The sequence below is a fragment of the Brachypodium distachyon genome, chromosome 1, assembly GCF_000005505.3.
Source record: "Brachypodium distachyon strain Bd21 chromosome 1, Brachypodium_distachyon_v3.0, whole genome shotgun sequence".
Taxonomy (NCBI): Eukaryota; Viridiplantae; Streptophyta; class Magnoliopsida; order Poales; family Poaceae; genus Brachypodium; species Brachypodium distachyon.
In genome coordinates, this window is record NC_016131.3 from 12,742,102 (window position 1) to 12,759,668 (window position 17,567).

A 17,567-nucleotide genomic window follows, 5' to 3' on the forward strand; every position below is an offset into this window, starting at 1 on the left:
GAGACCACGTTTAGATTATTCAGAACCTTTTGTTGAATTGCTCCAAGTATTCATCTGAAAGTATATAATTCCTCTTTGTTTCGATCAGGACTTTACCTACACCATATTCGTTTCGATAGGTTGTTTTTATCTACTGAAATTTCGAGCGTAATCTGTCGTTCCGCTGGGAATTGGAATATTGCGAAACCGCTTGTGGTCAGCGGACTACTGCGCAAGTTTGTGGTGTTGCGAATTTCCATTGGGTTGCAAGTTCGTCGTGCGGCGACGGGTGAACAGCCGGAAGATTTGTAGAATAATACAAGTTATTCACGTTGCTCTCTAAGAAGATCGGGCCATCCCTTATCAGGCTGGGCCCATTTCTCTTCTAAATTTGGGCCGAGTTTGCGTCGAGCCGGACCGAGAGTGGACCTTCATCTCGTCCGCCGTAGCTTCATTAGGGCATGCCCGTCCGTGACCGGAACAAAATCGCCCCCTCCCCATTCCTATCTTTAGACCCCGACTCCTGCCCCTAGCGCCGCCACCACTTGTCTCGCCACCCCGTCTCGCCGACTCATGCCCGCACCCGAGTTGTCCCAGCGCGCACCGGGGACTCTACGGCGGCGGCGCTGCCGTGCCCGAGTTGCAGCTCGCGCTACCTGCGGGGCCTGCCATGGCCGACAACGATTAGGAGTTCTTCTTCCAACATTTCATCGACACCTTGTCCGATGAGTACTTCGACGGCGACATTGAATTCCTGGTGAGTGCGGCTCTTCTCGTCCATCAACACAACCGGAACCAACGTCCAATTCGTAGGGGGTCGATTAAGATCCGTGTGGCCGCACTAGACCGCAACAGAGAGGCCAGCCATGTTTTTCTTTTCAATGACTACTTCCATCGCACCCACCGTGTATTTCCTGCCAATATATTCCGGTGACGCTATCGGATGAGGAGGCCGCTGTCCAGGCGTCTCATGGAACGGGTGGCCGGATATGACGAGTACTTCATATGCAAGCTGGACGCCTGCTTGAGGATTGGCTTCTCTAGATATTAGAAATGCACGGCGGCAGTTTAGGTGCTGTCTTATGGAGTTGCCGGTGATAGTCTTGATGAGTATTTGCACATGAGCAAGTCGACATGCCTTAAATTAATGTATAGATTCTGCACCATAGTGGTTCAAGTGTTTGGTCCATAGTATCTGAGAGCATCGATAGCCACAAACACAGCTCGCTTGTTGTCGATAAGTGCCCTGGGATGCTTGGAAGAATCCTTTGTATGCACTGAGAGTGAAAGAACTGTCCATTCGGCTGGTAGGGTGCATACAAAGGACATGTCGGAGGGTGCACCATGATTCTTGAGGTGGTTGCATCACGTGATTTTTGGATTTGGCACTCTTTCTTCGGCATGACGCGCTCTCACACTGACATCAACGTGCTTCAGCGCTCCCCGGTATTCTCTAGGCTTGCGGAAAGCGAACTTCCAGTGGTCAACTATGAGATCCATGGCCACCAGTAAAACAAAGGGTACTACCTAGCCAATGGTATCTATCATGAGCAGTCGGCATTTGTGAAAACCATCCGCAGGCCTCAAGGAGAGAAAAGATGCAGATTTGCTAAAGGAGCGGGCATTTGGCGTGCTACAAGCTCGTGGGGCCATTTTTCGGCATCCTGCAAGAACATTGTTGAGGTGATGACTGCTTGTGTGATCATGCACCGCTGTGGACGAGCGGAATGATTCCATCTATTATAAAGAGTGTGATTTCCATGGGAAGTTGGTTGAACCCCAATCTAGATCGGCATCCTTCAAACAGTTTCTCCATATGCATCACGTAATTCGGGATCGGACAGCTCACAACCAACTCCAAAATGATTTGATTGGACATATGTGGACAGATGTAGGAAATCAGTTAGAGGATTTCCTATTTATTTTTAATGTTTGAACTATATTTAAAACTATAATTGTTTATTTGTACTTTTTGTGTCGGATGATTTGTAATAATTTTTCAGAACAATTGTTTGAAGTTTATTTGATTGTGTGAATTTGTACCAAATGGTCACAATTGTAAAATGTTGGCCATGTTGAGGGCACCGTCGGATCGAAACAGATTCAGACCGGACTCGTCATTTTTTCTGTCCAGGCCCGTGACCCAATCTGACCAAAACAATAGCTTTTGGACACCAATTTGATTAGGCCCGCTGGAGTTGCTCTTAGAGATATCTTAGAAATGTCCTAACAGCTCGTTTGGCACCCATAATTTGAGCATAGAATTATAGAATTTATTTTAAATTTCAGAAAACAACTTGTTTGGTTGGCACATAATTGGATATAGAATTCTATCTCAAATTCCATGAAATCATACTATAACTAGGCTTAATTTCTTGGCAACATATCTTATGAATCCGGCATCTTTCTGTATCCATGCATCCGAGCCAGCCAATCCTAATCGTGCGTGTATGTTTGCTTATAGAAAATTTTGCAATCAAGCGCCCGCTTCCGGCCCTCACCGCCTCCGTCGCCGTCGCCCCGCGCTCGCCATCGGGGTTGCCCCGGAGTGATCAGCCGCGCCCTATACAGTTCTTTGGACTGCCCCACGCCCGTCCGCCATCTCGTTGGGCCTGACGCCAAGGCAACGTACCTGCCTCTTCGACTTGCACAACCAGACTCCTCCAGTGGGTGCCCCCCGACGACGACGCTGGTGCTACAGACTCAGCGTGGGCAGGAAGTATACCCGAGGTCGCTGCAGAGCCACGGCAACCACACCAATTTGCATTGTTCTTGATTAATGTATCTAGTACTAGCAGATTGACCTCCAGACAAATGTTGCTTGTGAGCTTATAGACTGCAATACTGTTTTTGGGGTGTGCGTGTCCAGCATCAGACATTAGAATGTGTATGTACATCCTTGGTGGATTGATTTTCAGAGACAAGTGACGGTAAGTCGTTGTGAATGGAAATTTCAGATAGAAACAAATTCTTATTGTCTTGTTCTTATTGGCAACATAGGTATTCCTTACATAATACATGATGTTTTCATGCCGGTAGTTTGATGTGTTTCTCTGTTAAATACAGTTCGGGCGTTTGTGCAAGTCTAAGTGCCAGAGACGTTTCAGCCGGCGGCGGCTTGGCATCAGGCCCCAGCGAGAAGGCGAACGAGCGCGGGGCTGGCCATAGATCTGGATAGGGTGCAGCAAACCGCTCTGGGGCGACGGGAGCGCGGGCTGGGCACGACAGCGCCGGCGAGCGCCGAGGAAACCAGCAGGCTGTTTGCAAGATTCGACATGGATTGACTACTGCCAAAAATGTTTAGTGTCGTTTGCAAAATTAGAGGGCCGGAAGCGGGGCTGGCCGTGATTCACCGGATGCATGGTACACAAAGATGCCGGATTCATAAGATACGACCCCCAATTTTTCTGTGAAAGCCATCATTTATCTGAAACTGTCTCTCACTCTACAATTCTATGTGACAAACAAACATGATTTTTCAATTCAGAATTCAAATTCAACCAAATGAAATCCAATCAAAAATTGGATTTAAGATTCATGGTCGCCAAACTAAGATTTAAGATTCGCACGTTGATTCCCCGACCAAAATGGCCTGTTGTGCAGTATAAAGAAAACATTCTTTTTGCTGTCAGAAAAAAAAGAAAACATACTTTTATCCATATCTAGCTACGGCCGGATTCTTGCTCCCGTCGAGGGATTGATGTCTCAGCGGCAGCAGGTGGCACGAGCTGACGAGCTACCTTGTCGTCACCACGTGCCACTGACCAAATAAAGGTTAACAGAGTCCCGTGGGCACAGGCAACCTCATTCGCAGCACTGATCCAATCGGGAATCCTCCTCTCTCCTGCCACATCGCCCGTACACGCACCCCACCTCTCTCTCTCTCTGTGCCGGGCTCCGGCGCCAGCGTTGTGCGCTCCCACTTAACATCCGCCTCCAGGTGATCGTCCATGGGGTCTCTCACGGCGGCGGCGGAGGAGGGGACGGCAGCTACCGCCATCGCGGCGGAGGACTGGTCCGCCGAGGCGGTCATCTACGTCAACGGCGTCCGCCGTGTGCTCCCCGACGGCCTCGCCCACCTCACCCTCCTCCAATACCTCCGAGGTGCGCCCGCCCCCTCCACCTCTCTACTACTGTGCCGTCTCGTCTGCTATTGAATCGTAAAATTCGTGCGTGAGATCGTTTCGGGATGCCAAAACTTTCGTGTGGCATGCGTACTATAGTTAAGACCAAATTTTTTATGGCAGTGTCTATTTCTTAGTCGCCTAAGAAATACTCTCTCCGTCTCATATTAAGTGACTTTCTATTATATGTATGACACTTTTTAGGCATAGATACATTCATATTTGATCAAATTTGAGTCACTTAGTATGGGACGGAGGGAGTAGTTATTTCTCATTCAACGATCGTAGCCATCCAATCAAGATTTTCTTATCCATCGGACCTACATTAATCTTATATGAATCTCAATGATTGAATCAAAAGGTTGTTATCGTCGACTAAGAAATAATTATTCTCAGTCGCCTAGAAATAGCAAAACCAAAGCAAAACCGAATTTTTATTATGACAATTTTGTTTTTGGCATGGTACATTTTGGCAAAATCCAAACATATCCTTAGTCTAGCATAACCAATTAATAGCCAGTAGAAGCTCAGGAAGAAGAGTACATACCATTCTTCCAAATATAAAACTCGTTATACTGATCAAAAGCATGAATCAGCAGAGGAAGGTTGGAAAGCTCATGAAAATCTGCACTGTCCTGATTGTGGATGTTTGGAGCTCGGGCTCCATGGAGGCAGAAATGTTCAAAAATTAAAAAATGGTACTTAGAAGTTTCAATAGATGCTGGAAAACAATTCTATATATACATATGAATGTATAACGTACAATTTGAACATTTCATTAAGAAATAATATGTCATGTGAGCGACGAAAAAAAGACAATTTTGTGGATTTGCAATAGCAAATACTCCCTCCGTTCCTAAATATTTGTCGTGGTTTTAGTGTAAATTTGCACTAAAACCACTACAAGTATTTAGGAACGGAGGGAGTAGTACATGTATTATAGATGCACACACGTCTTCTTATCTGTAGCCTGTAATCGTCATCTTTTCAACTTTGCTGCCTCCACCTATCTCCAACTTCTACAAATGATTCTGGAAGACAATTCTATATATACATGTGTAAAATTTCAACATTTCATTAAGAAATAACATGTCATGTGAGCGACGTAAAAAAGACAATTTTGTGGATTTACAATAGCAAATAGTACATGTATTATAGATGCACATATTTGTCTTCTTTTCTGTAGCCTGTAATCGTCTTTTCAACTTTGCTGCCTCCACCTATTGCCAACGTCTACCAATTATATTGTTAAAGAATCAACATTGCATTCCTACGAGGTTATAGGCCAGTATGTGATAATGTGGTAAATACAACCGACAACATTGAATTTGGGGAGATATAAGTTTTGTTCATCCTCTAGTTTGTGTTTTTTCAGTAAATTTTGGAGAGATAAAGGTTGTGAGATCAGGCTCTTGTCTAGCCAGTGCCTTCGTGAAATCTGTCGACTGAATCTCCGGAGGTACACAATGAAGTGTAGTAACCTACCTGCACTTATGCTTGCATGTGGGAATCATGAACGCTGATATGCTTGGTGAGCTCATGCTTCACCAGGTCTTAATCAATAATTAGGGATTGCTCACAATGACGTGCCTTGACAAAGGAAGTACACTAGAATCATCTCCAGCAATTATCATGTAATTAGCATATATGAGAAGAAGAGGCAATGTGTAGACAAAAAGAGCAGAGCTATGAGCACTGTCAGAAAAACTAGTTAGAGTGGCCATAGAAGAATAAGTAACGACCAACCATGCCCTTATGAACTGAAAACCTCAGTTGGGCTGCACGTACACCTCACATAGCTCACATTAAGAAATGCATTCTTGGCATTAGGCTGAAAGACGGACCACTCACGAACCGAGACTACTACAAGAAGAGTGTGAACAATGATAATGTGATCAACATGAATGGTAGGCTCATAATAGTCGCAACCATGCTCCTGCTAAAGGCCACGTGCCACAGAATGAAACTTGTAGCTCTCAAGAGAACCATCAGGGGGGTTCTTAACGTTTATAAACCCATTTGCATGTCATGAAACGGACATGTGTAGGAGGTTCCAGGTGTGTCTTTGTCAATGCACGTGCAGTGGTTTGAAGTCAGAGTGCTCTGAGGTTCCTACTGGATTTCAGAGGTTCCGGAATTCACCAGTAGCTTCTGTACTATTCTGGTGGTTCCAATCGCCATCCACTAGGACATTCAGGCTGGAGTTTGAGCTTAGCTTCAGGATGGAGAAGTGCTTGTCGGGAGGCTCCGTGTGAGTCTTGTCCAGGGGCTCTAGATGAGTCTCGTTCGGAGGTTCTGGCTGGCATGGACTTGTTCCTCCTTTTGACTCCATGCTCTCTCCTCGAGGCTAAACACACAAGGTCCAAGCATTAGGTAGCATACCTTCTTTAGTTGTAAATAGAGGATAAGCGTCAAAAAAAGATTCACCTCTTGTTTTATGGCCTTAGCTCGGGCTCTTGTCATTGGACCAATAGGCGTTGGAGGGTCGTTTGAAGCATGTCTTGGCATTGGTACTTGGTGAGCTTGTTGACAAGCTTGAGATGGTAGTGTCCAGGATCCCGCGACATCCATCCATTTAATATTGTAGTTTCAGTTTGTTTTCCTATTTCTTAATCTATCTTGAAAATCTTGTTTAAATAGTAGTCTTCGTGCCATTTTGTCAGAGCAAAGGGCTTCTGCATCGTCCAGCTTCAAGCCTTCAATTCACACAGTATCTACATAATTTGCATATGGTGGTTTGTGTTATCCTTTCTGATTTCTTTCTAGCTATGCCTTGTAGATATTGGCCTTCGAGGAACAAAGCTTGGATGTGGTGAAGGTGGTTGTGGAGCCTGCACTGTCATGGTTTCATGCTATGATCAAATTACAAAGAAATCAGAGTGAGAATCACATTCCTTCAACAATTCATGTCATTCTAATTCTATCTTAAAACTTGTATGCCACATAGCTATAAAAATAGGTTTTGCAATATACTCAAGTTCCTTCAGTTTCTATTTTCTTCTTGAATAAATGTCAAGGAATCCCAATCTTCGGGGCACTACTCACAACCCCAATTTTTGCATTGGATGGCCTGCTACTTCCCACGTGGGAGCTCCGCCCCAAAAACTGTGGTTACGTGATAAGATTTCCAAAAATCAGAGTTTTGTGTTACTACTTACTAGTGCCTCAAACACTGGGATTCTTGGATATTTACTCTTTCTTCTTTCAAAACTGGCCTTCCTCTAGCTGAAATGCAGTACACATTTGCAAACTGTAGCTTGCTCTTATTTGTTAACTAGCAGTGTCTAACTGGTATAGTGGTGTGCCTTGCTATTAAGCCATTTTTTTTATCTGTGAATGTAAATCCTATATATGCAGTTTTATGTATCTTGTATGGTTATTGTTCTGAACTTCAGTTTCTAGAATGTGAGCTTCATTTTACTCAAAAATGACTTAATTCAGGCATTTTGCAATAAACGCATGCTTGGCTCCACTTTATTCTTTGGAAGGAATGCACATAATCACAGTTGAGGGAATTGGAGATCGCCAGCGAGGTTTGCACCCAGTCCAGGTGATGCACTTTTCTTGTATAACTTCTAGATATCCTTTAGCAGTAGCAGCTACTTTCTCTTACCCATATGATCGTAACTAAGCTAGAAGACAGTATTGCTTCTTTTCATTTTATGATGGCTCATGAAATGGTGGGTATAAAGTATTTAAAGTCTTACATGATGAAATGATATTATGCTGGGTAAAAGTACACTGTAAAAAGTTAAGAACTTTGAGCTGTAAAGCTGACCACAAAATCTATGGTTGTATACTCTAGTAGGTTAGCAGGGTGGGGTTTCATATCAGTTCTGATTCGGACATGTCACATGTGAGATTAAATCGCTTAGCTTGTTACAAACACTACAAGGCTATTAACTGGGACACAAATATACTATTTCTTACTATAAGCACAGTAGACAGATCAAATATGACTGACAAAAGTAATAGAACTTGGCTGGAATGACTAAAGCGACCCAATTGCCAAGGTAGGAATATTAAATTGGTCATATCATAACATTTTCTCAGTATATGAAAAATGTAACTATGTAAAAGTAGTATTTAACAGGTAAATTTTGATTGTGTAAATAGGCCATAGTACTTAATCAGGTTAACTGTGTCAAAAGATGTTAAGTAGACGAATGAAAACTGATCCATTCATTAACTATGTCTTATTGTCCTGAGAGTTTACTCGGAACCCATTTATTGACAACATGAAAATGTAAAAGCTGTCTCCTTTCTGTTGTCTGTTAAATTTTTGACAGCCTACTGTACACAGAGGAGCAATAGATGACAATTTGATTAACAACGCTTTCATCAGTTCCATGTATCTGTTTTGTACCTATTTTCCTTCACCTGATGCTGTACGTTCATTACAGGAATGTTTAGCTAAGGCACATGGTTCACAATGTGGATTTTGCACCCCTGGTTTTGTGATGTCAATGTACGCTCTGCTGAGATCAAGCAAAGATCCTCCTACTGAAGAACAGATTGAAGACAGTCTTGCAGGAAATTTGTGTCGATGTACTGGTTACAGACCAATCATAGACGCCTTTCGTGTTTTTGCAAAAACAGATGATTCCTTGTATACTGATTCACCTTCAGAAAATGCTAATGGCCAAGCTATCTGCCCTTCAACTGGGAAGCCATGTTCGTGTAGAAACGAGACAGATGTCAGTACTAATGAATCGCTGTTATTGTCATCTGCAAAAATCTACTTACCGTGTTCATATAATGAAATTGATGGAAATGCATACAATGAGAAAGAGCTCATTTTCCCCCCAGAACTTCAGTTGAGAAAGTTTATGCCACTTAAATTGAATGGATTTAATGGGATCAGGTGGTATAGACCTCTTAAACTACAGCAACTACTGCATTTGAAATCTTGCTACCCAGATGCAAAACTTATCATTGGTAACTCTGAAGTGGGAGTTGAAACTAAGTTCAAGAATGCGCAGTATAAGGTCATGGTCTCAGTCAGTCATGTTCCAGAGCTTCATACCCTCAAAGTGGAAGAAGATGGCTTACGAATAGGTTCTGCAGTTAGACTTGCACGTCTCCAAAATTTCCTCAAAAAGGTTATTATAGAGCGTGGTTCTGATGAAACTTCATCTTGTCAAGCAATATTGCGGCAGTTAAAATGGTTTGCGGGGACACAAATCAGGAATGTTGCTTCTGTTGGTGGTAACATTTGTACTGCTAGTCCAATATCAGACCTAAATCCACTTTGGATGGCTACAGGTGCAAAATTTCAGATAATAGATGTTAACAATAATGTTAGAATCACCGCTGCAAAAGATTTCTTCCTTGGTTACCGTAAAATTGATTTAAAACCTGATGAACTGTTGCTCTCTGTTATGCTACCTTGGACAAGACAATTTGAATATGTCAAAGAATTTAAGCAGGCACATAGAAGAGAGGATGACATTGCTTTGGTGAATGCTGGAATGCGTGTGCATATTAGAGAAGCGGAAGGAAAATGGATAGTGTCTGATGTCTCTATTGTCTATGGAGGGGTAGCTGCTGTTCCGCTTACTGCTACAAAAACTGAAAATTTCCTTACTGGAAAGAAATTGGACTCCGGATTGTTGGATGAGACCTTCGGTTTATTGAAAGAGGACATCCCACTGGCAGAGAATGCACCTGGTGGAATGGTTGAATTTCGCAGTTCACTTACTTTGAGTTTCTTTTTCAAATTTTTCCTTTATGTTACTCACGAGATGAACATAAAAGGATTGCTGAAAGACGAGATGCATGCAGCTAACCTGTCAGCTATACAGTCTTACACTAGGCCTGTCACTGTTGGAACTCAGGATTATGAATCGGTGAGGCAAGGAACTGCCGTGGGCCAACCAATGATTCATATGTCAGCTATGCTTCAGGTATATTTATCTTTTAGCATTTTAAATAATGTATGTTTGCTGGCACTTCTATGATTACCTGTAATTTTGTGCATCCTGTAGTCATTTATGGCTGAGGCCCAGTATGTTTGTCATTGCTGATACCTCGTAAAGAAAAAATATCATTCAATACTAATGTAATTCATATTGGAAGACAACACTTTGAGATGCATATATTGCTTCCTGTTTTGCATGGTTCCTTATCTCTGAGCCTGCAACTTTCTGTTTCAAAATATCATCTGGTCATTAACAAGGCTGAATAAAGATCCTTCCTTTTCTGCTTACTCTTGATTTGCATACACAAGCCAGTTCACCCAAAAGCTTGGACTGACGGTCACAGAGGCAGGTGGGTAGTTCACCTATATTTCAACACTCACCTTCATGTGTGACTCTCCCTCAGCCCTATGTGGACCCACAGTGGGCTGCAATGTTTTTAAAAAATTGTGCCAGTTAAGACCTGAAACTCAAGTCGTCATGACTATGACACCATATTGAGTTGTATGCACCAGCCATTTCACCCAAAAGCTCGAATTGATGGAGAAAGGTAGCCAATTCACTTAAACTTCAACACTTACATTTGCTGTGGGGGTCATAACCCACTCTTGGAATCCGGTGTGTCTATCCAATCCTGTAGGCAACGTCCAATCACCACATGTAAACTTTGTTTTCCTTAGTTCTCTCCTGGAAGCTTGTGCAGAATGAGTTAGCAAGCTTACTTTGGACTTTTAATTTTAACGTATGTCAGATTTCTCAGTTGGTTCTTCATGGCTCAGTTTACTTCTGTTAGTTTTTGCCTGGAAGTTTGTCAAGAATGAATCAACAAGTTTACTTGGGACTTTGTACTTTGGGGTTGAGTAGGACTACCTAAAACTGGTATACAAAACCCTAACCCACTTGTTTCTTCTGGCTTCTCTGCTAATTACTGCCTGGTATCGTGTAACACTTGTTACTATCACATTCTTTTATAACACATTGATCATGTTCTTTTATTATCATCTCTGTGTTATTTAGTTTTATTTCATTGACTTGTGTTATCTTCCATTATGGTAGGTCACTGGTGAGGCAGAATATACTGATGACACACCGACGCCCCCGAATACCTTGCATGCTGCTCTCGTGCTGAGTAAGAAGCCTCATGCTCGCATATTATCTATTGATGATTCACTTGCCAAATCTTCCCCTGGGTTTGCTGGTCTCTTCCTTTCAAAAGATGTACCTGGTGCTAACCATACTGGGCCAATTATACATGATGAGGAGATTTTTGCATCTGATATTGTTACTTGTGTTGGCCAGGTATCTGCCACATCTGATATTTTGGGCATGTAGGCTTTGATATAACTTGGGAGTTTGGAATTCCGACTTCCTTTGTTAATTTGTCAATTACACCTTCCTCGTCTCATTGGCAGATCATTGGAATTGTTGTGGCGGATACCCATGATAATGCTAAAGCTGCCGCAAACAAAGTAAATATTGAGTATTCTGAGCTGCCTGCAATTTTATCAATAGAGGAAGCTATCAAAGCTGGCAGCTTTCACCCAAATACCAATAGATGCCTTGAAAAAGGAGATGTTGGAGAATGTTTTCTGTCCAATACATGTGACAAAATTATCGAAGGAGAAGTTCAAGTTGGAGGTCAAGAGCACTTCTATATGGAACCTCAATGCACTCTTGTCTGGCCAGTTGACTCTGGAAATGAAATTCATATGATTTCATCTACTCAAGTATGCTCTGCTCGTTAGTTTTTCGTTTATGTTGTGAATTTTGGGTATTGATAATTTGTTTTGATGCTCCCAAAGTAATAGCTTTACACAAATTGCCTCGAAAAAGGGAATAAGAAACCAAGCCCTACCTGGAGATATTCCCGTACTGTTGTAATATATTCCCGTACTAGACAGCATGCAGCAGTAGGCTGGGCAGGTGACACATGTTACTTGGTACTGTTCAAACTTGTGTCAGGTTAAGAGGCAGAGCAGCAATCTGCTTGTTGTAGGCTATGACCCGGGATTTGGCTCTGTCCATTTTCACGGTAGGCTTAGTTTCACTTCAAAGTAATCTTTTATATTAGTCCATAGTCAACTAATGACCTTGTTCGAATATGTATTGTTACTTTTCAGTATAAATTGAGCTATATCACGTGTTTCAGAGAGATAATTGTACCCGTGTAGGACTCTTCTTTGTATTCCTTTTGTACATGGAATAGGTAATATAAATGCAAAAGACAAGTGTCCATTCTAATAGGATGAAATTTAAGCGCTAACAGAACGTACCAGAACACAAATCAAAATGTTGTGTGTTTCATTTTACACTTTAGGTTGATTATATCGTCGTTTACACCCTTATTCTTGTGTGTTCACTTGTCTCTTGCTACCGTTGTCTTGTTCCGTGCTTGTTCTATTACGGTACATGTATAATTGGTCTTATTTGACCAAATGTTCTTTATCTTAAGGCTCCCCAAAAGCACCAGAAGTATGTCGCTTATGCTCTTGGTCTTCCACTATCAAAAGTTGTTTGCAAGACTAAGCGTATTGGTGGTGGATTTGGTGGAAAAGAAACCAGATCAGCAATATTTGCTGCCGCGGCATCTGTAGCTTCGTATTGTCTAAGAAGGCCAGTGAAGATTGTTTTGGACAGGGACATCGACATGATGACAACTGGACAGAGGCACAGTTTTCTAGCAAAATACAAGGTATGGAGTTTTAAACAGTACGTTGCTTTCAGTCGAGAGTTTGATTACTGTGGGTACGATGCTGGACTTTTCTGAGTTCCTTTTTCATAGCCAATAGTTCCGGTAACTTGGTTGATTAGTTCTGGAGGACTGGAGATCTCAATGTGGACAATACCAGTTGTTGATGGATGCTTAGGTCAAATATGACCAATAGTAAATTTTTCTCCCTTGTATTTTACCTAATTACTATTGACCTTTCAGGTGGGATTTACCAATGGCGGGAAGATAGTAGCCTTAGACCTCGAAATTTATAACAATGGTGGTAATTCACTAGATCTGTCCCTCTCAGTCCTGGAGCGTGCTATGTTTAGTTCAGATAATGTCTATGATATATCAAATATCAGAGTCAGTGGGCAAGTATGCTTTACAAATTTTCCCAGCAATACTGCTTTTAGAGGTTTTGGTGGTCCACAAGGCATGTTGATTGCAGAGAATTGGATTCAGCACATGGCTACAGAACTAAAGAGAAGTCCCGAGGAGATAAAAGTAAGTGTCTTTGTTGTCGATGATGCTAGCCTGTCACAAAATTGTTGGTTCACTGATTCAGTGTTTACAGGAACTTAATTTCCAAAGTGAGGGCATTGTTCTTCATTATGGCCAGTTGCTCCAGAATTGTACAATACATTCAGTGTGGGATGAACTAAAGGCATCTTGCAATTTTGTGGAAGCTCGCAAAGATGTAAATAGTTTTAATGGTAATAATCGTTGGAGGAAGCGAGGAATTGCTATGGTTCCCACAAAATTTGGCATATCCTTCACTGCAAAATTCATGAATCAGGTTAATATCATCCACACAAACTCCACACAAAAGGTTCTGCTAGCTTAGTAAGTTAGTAAACTAACTCTTAATATTTGGAATTCCATACGACGTGCCATGCTACATGTAATTAAGATTAAAACTATAGATTCCACATGTTGTATTTTTTGGATGCGAATGCCCACATATGCATGACGGCTATTATAAAAACATATCCTCTTGTTTTTTAGGTTAAATGTTTATTGTCATTGTTTGAATGTACTTGCTCCGATCCATAATAAGTGTCGCTGATTTATTACAAAGTTGTACTAGGCTTAGTTCAAAGCCACGACACTTATTTTGGATCAGAGGGAGTATCTCTTTTGTGGTGAATTTTTGGGTGGAATGGCATTGGAGCCAGGGTTCCTGGCAACCCATGGGCAAATACCTTTGCCAGGGAGATAGGGTATTGGTAAAACTTGTCCCCGCTGCTGATAGGAATGGGAATGCCTTCCCCAACCCCGCTCCCTGTGTTTCCCTGATAAACCCATGTGTGGAATGGTGTTGTTGTCATCTCTATACCCCAAGAACACCCAGTGTACTATATTGTATATACTTATACTATGCTGGCAGTAGTGTGTGCAACTTTACTAATGTGCTGTATTTTGTGCCATTTATCGTGAGAATATACTCCAGTGCCACAATGATATTTCGAATCCTTGTTTAAAATTACAGAAGTTCCATTAAAAATTATGTAACAAGTAGAAATCTCGGCAATGAAGTACATTATGCTGTTCCTTTACATTGTTATTTTATCTCATATGAGTTTTTGATGGATGGTCAATTGTAGGCTGGTGCTCTTGTTCAAGTTTATACTGATGGCACTGTCCTGGTAACACATGGTGGGGTTGAGATGGGACAGGGGTTACACACAAAGGTAGCACAAGTTGCTGCTTCGTCATTCAGTATCCCTCTAAGCTCTGTATTTATCTCAGAGACAAGTACTGATAAGGTGACGGGCCTAATTCCTTTGCTTCACCCAATATTAACGCAGGATACTTAATTTTATTTATATAGTGTACTATTTATTTTACGGACCACAGGATAACCATGAATTGCATATGCTTAGGTTCCAAATGCTTCACCAACAGCAGCCTCTGCTAGTTCAGATTTGTATGGTGCTGCAGTTTTGGATGCTTGTCAACAAATAAAGGCTCGGATGGAACCCATCGCTAGTAGGGGGAACCACAAGTCCTTTGCTGAGGTATTTTATCAATATCCTATTCACTGTCTTGAGTAGTTGGACCACATTGTCAATTCTAATTTGAAGAATCAGGGAATTGTATAAATTCATCATTTTGTTTGAGCACAATTAAATATGATCCATACATGCATGACATTTACATTAGCTTGGTTATGCTATTTCAGCCGTCCTTTTGTTCATGGCACTTCCATGTATTATCACTTTCATCTCGCCCATAATTTGTGTCAAGTGTCAACAACTCCACAAGGCTTACAGTAGCCAAATACAGGAATTGAAGTTAGGGTCCATTTGGATGTTAGAATTGGGTTTGTGAAAATGGAGGCCCAATTCAATTTCAAGTAGACTTGGAATGGGTTTACAATTCGATTTTTTATGTTTATGGCCAAATAAACGACACACTAAAAATAGAGTTGCCATCCAAATCATGTTTAGTTGCCAAAGGAAAAGGAATCAGACAGGAGCTTAAAAAAAAAAGGAATCAGACAGGTGAACTGACTGACTTCATCGTTAATGCCACATGGGTCTCACACGAATCGCTTCTAGTAGCATGACGATGATGTTGACTGCCTGTGCCTACTGAACATAACAACCCTGCTAGTGATGCCAGGTTGGCGATGGACACGAGGTCATGTCGCCTTGAACTGCGGTGCAGAACTCGGCACTGATATGAATCGCGCGACTAGGCTGGTTGTCCCTTAAGAAGGTGTGGAGAAGATACTACATGGTTTAGGTTGTGTTTTCGGATGAGGTGGGTGTGATGGTTTTGGGTGAGTTTGCAGTGTCGCCCATAGCAAAAGCAGGTAGAGGAGAGTGGAGCTCTAATACCAAGAAGAATGATCGAACTCTCTGTCAAGTGTGTGTGTATACAGTATTACAACTAGTGTACGAAAAAATGAAGAGACTACGAGCGAGCTGTGCATGCCTACCTACGTGCAGGCCACAGTGATCACGCCCGGACGTGGTCAGGCACGGTTTGCACAACGGTTAGTTGAGGCTGAACGTTACTTCATTCCAACAGTAAGCTGTGAGCACAAGTACTATGCATTCTTTGTGCAGTCTTCGGACTTGGTTGCTAAAGTTGGCTTGATGCTGTTTCCTGCTCTTCACATGAAAATACCTCAGTGTTTTGCGCATGACTAACTAAAAATGTTGTATTCCAGCTATTAAAATTTTAGTCTTTTAATTAATTTAGGGTGTCTTTTTATCTGCCAGTTGGCCCAAGCATGCTACATGGAACGGGTAGATCTCTCTGCCCATGGGTTTTATATCACCCCTGATATTGGGTTTGACTGGATGGTGGGCAAGGGGACTCCATTTAATTATTTCACCTATGGATCCGCATTTGCTGAAGTTGAAATTGACACCCTAACTGGGGATTTCCATACAAGGACAGCTGACATTGTCATGGATCTCGGCTATTCAATTAATCCAGCAATTGATATTGGTCAGGTATGTTTAAACTTGAGAAAATGATGCTGTATGAGTGATGTTTCTCACATCAATTTCCTTTTGCATGTATTCTTTAACTTGAATGGCTTATTTCAGATTGAAGGTGCTTTCATTCAAGGTTTGGGTTGGGCAGCCATGGAAGAGCTAAAATGGGGGGATGACAACCACAAGTGGATCCGACCTGGACACCTATTCACCTGTGGTCCGGGTTCCTACAAAATACCCTCTGTAAATGATATACCTCTAAAGTTCAAGGTTTCACTGTTGAAGGTAAACGTCCAGCTTTTGCTAATGAAAGTATAGGGGAGGGGTGTTACCGCTGCAAGCTACAACATTAGTGTAACGATTGAAAGAAATCAACTATAACGAAGGCCTGTCAGCTCAGCATATATTCTGTATTTTACAGAATCAGGAATGGGCAAGCTGAATAAAAACTACTGCAAAAAATGAATTTAGAATGAGGTCATCCAGCCGTTAGTCCACCTATTGGTTAACCAGTTATCTTATGTCAATTGTAAGAGTTAGCTGTTTCCATTCCGAATTATGTTACTTTCTCTGTTTTAACGAAGTTCTTATACAGAGCTAATTTACCACTTTAGTGTGTTAACTAGAATCTGAAAGAGACTAATCATCAACACATAACTTCTCAGCTGGCTTTTACGAGGCGCTTCTGAATTTTTGCTACTCCCTCCGTACTTGTCGAAATATTGCATGTATCTAGACGTTTTTTACACATAGATACCGGTCGGAGGGAGTATTGTTTTTGAACGAAGGCGTGTTTTTATCTTCATTTACTCGTTTTGTCTCTGGATTAACCTTACACGGTATTCTCGTCATTGCAGGGCGTTCCAAATCCAAAGGCCATCCACTCATCCAAGGCTGTAGGAGAGCCACCGTTCTTCCTCGCCTCCGCTGTTTTGTTTGCTATAAAAGACGCCATCGCCGCCGCCAGGGCTGAGGAGGGTCATGTCGACTGGTTCCCCCTCGATAACCCGGCAACACCTGAAAGAATAAGAATGGCGTGTGTTGATTCCATAACAAAGAAATTTGCGAGTGTATACTACCGTCCGAAGCTCAGTATATAGCGGTGACTGCCAGACATGCGACACATGACAGATGTGAGAAAACTACGATAGTGGTTACTGCCAGACATACGACACATGACAAAGATGTGTGAAGACTACGATAGTGGTTACTGCCAGACATACGACACATGACACAAATGTGAGAAAAGTACGATACAGTGTAACCTTCATACTACGTATTTATCTGGAGCGAGTATGCTGCATTTCACTTTCTACCATCTACATGGTCATGTCATGCGTCGCTATGGAAGTTTTTTTTATATTGCATGAGTTGTTTCACC

The 17,567-nt window shown here is 42.0% G+C and overlaps 1 protein-coding gene across 1 annotated transcript; it reads left to right on the top strand.

The window, feature by feature from the left end:
- Positions 1-3,768: 3,768 nt before the first annotated feature.
- LOC100827961 (xanthine dehydrogenase) lies at positions 3,769-17,546 on the top strand. Its single transcript, XM_003562310.3, has 14 exons — positions 3,769-4,083; positions 6,883-6,982; positions 7,545-7,653; positions 8,507-10,009; positions 11,078-11,320; positions 11,434-11,748; positions 12,474-12,713; positions 12,954-13,238; positions 13,309-13,530; positions 14,339-14,500; positions 14,618-14,752; positions 15,965-16,201; positions 16,298-16,471; positions 17,044-17,546. The coding sequence occupies exons 1-14, from the start codon at positions 3,930-3,932 to the stop codon at positions 17,284-17,286; spliced, it is 4,122 nt and encodes a 1,373-aa protein (XP_003562358.1). The 5' UTR covers positions 3,769-3,929; the 3' UTR covers positions 17,287-17,546.
- The last annotated feature ends 21 nt before the right edge of the window (positions 17,547-17,567 follow it).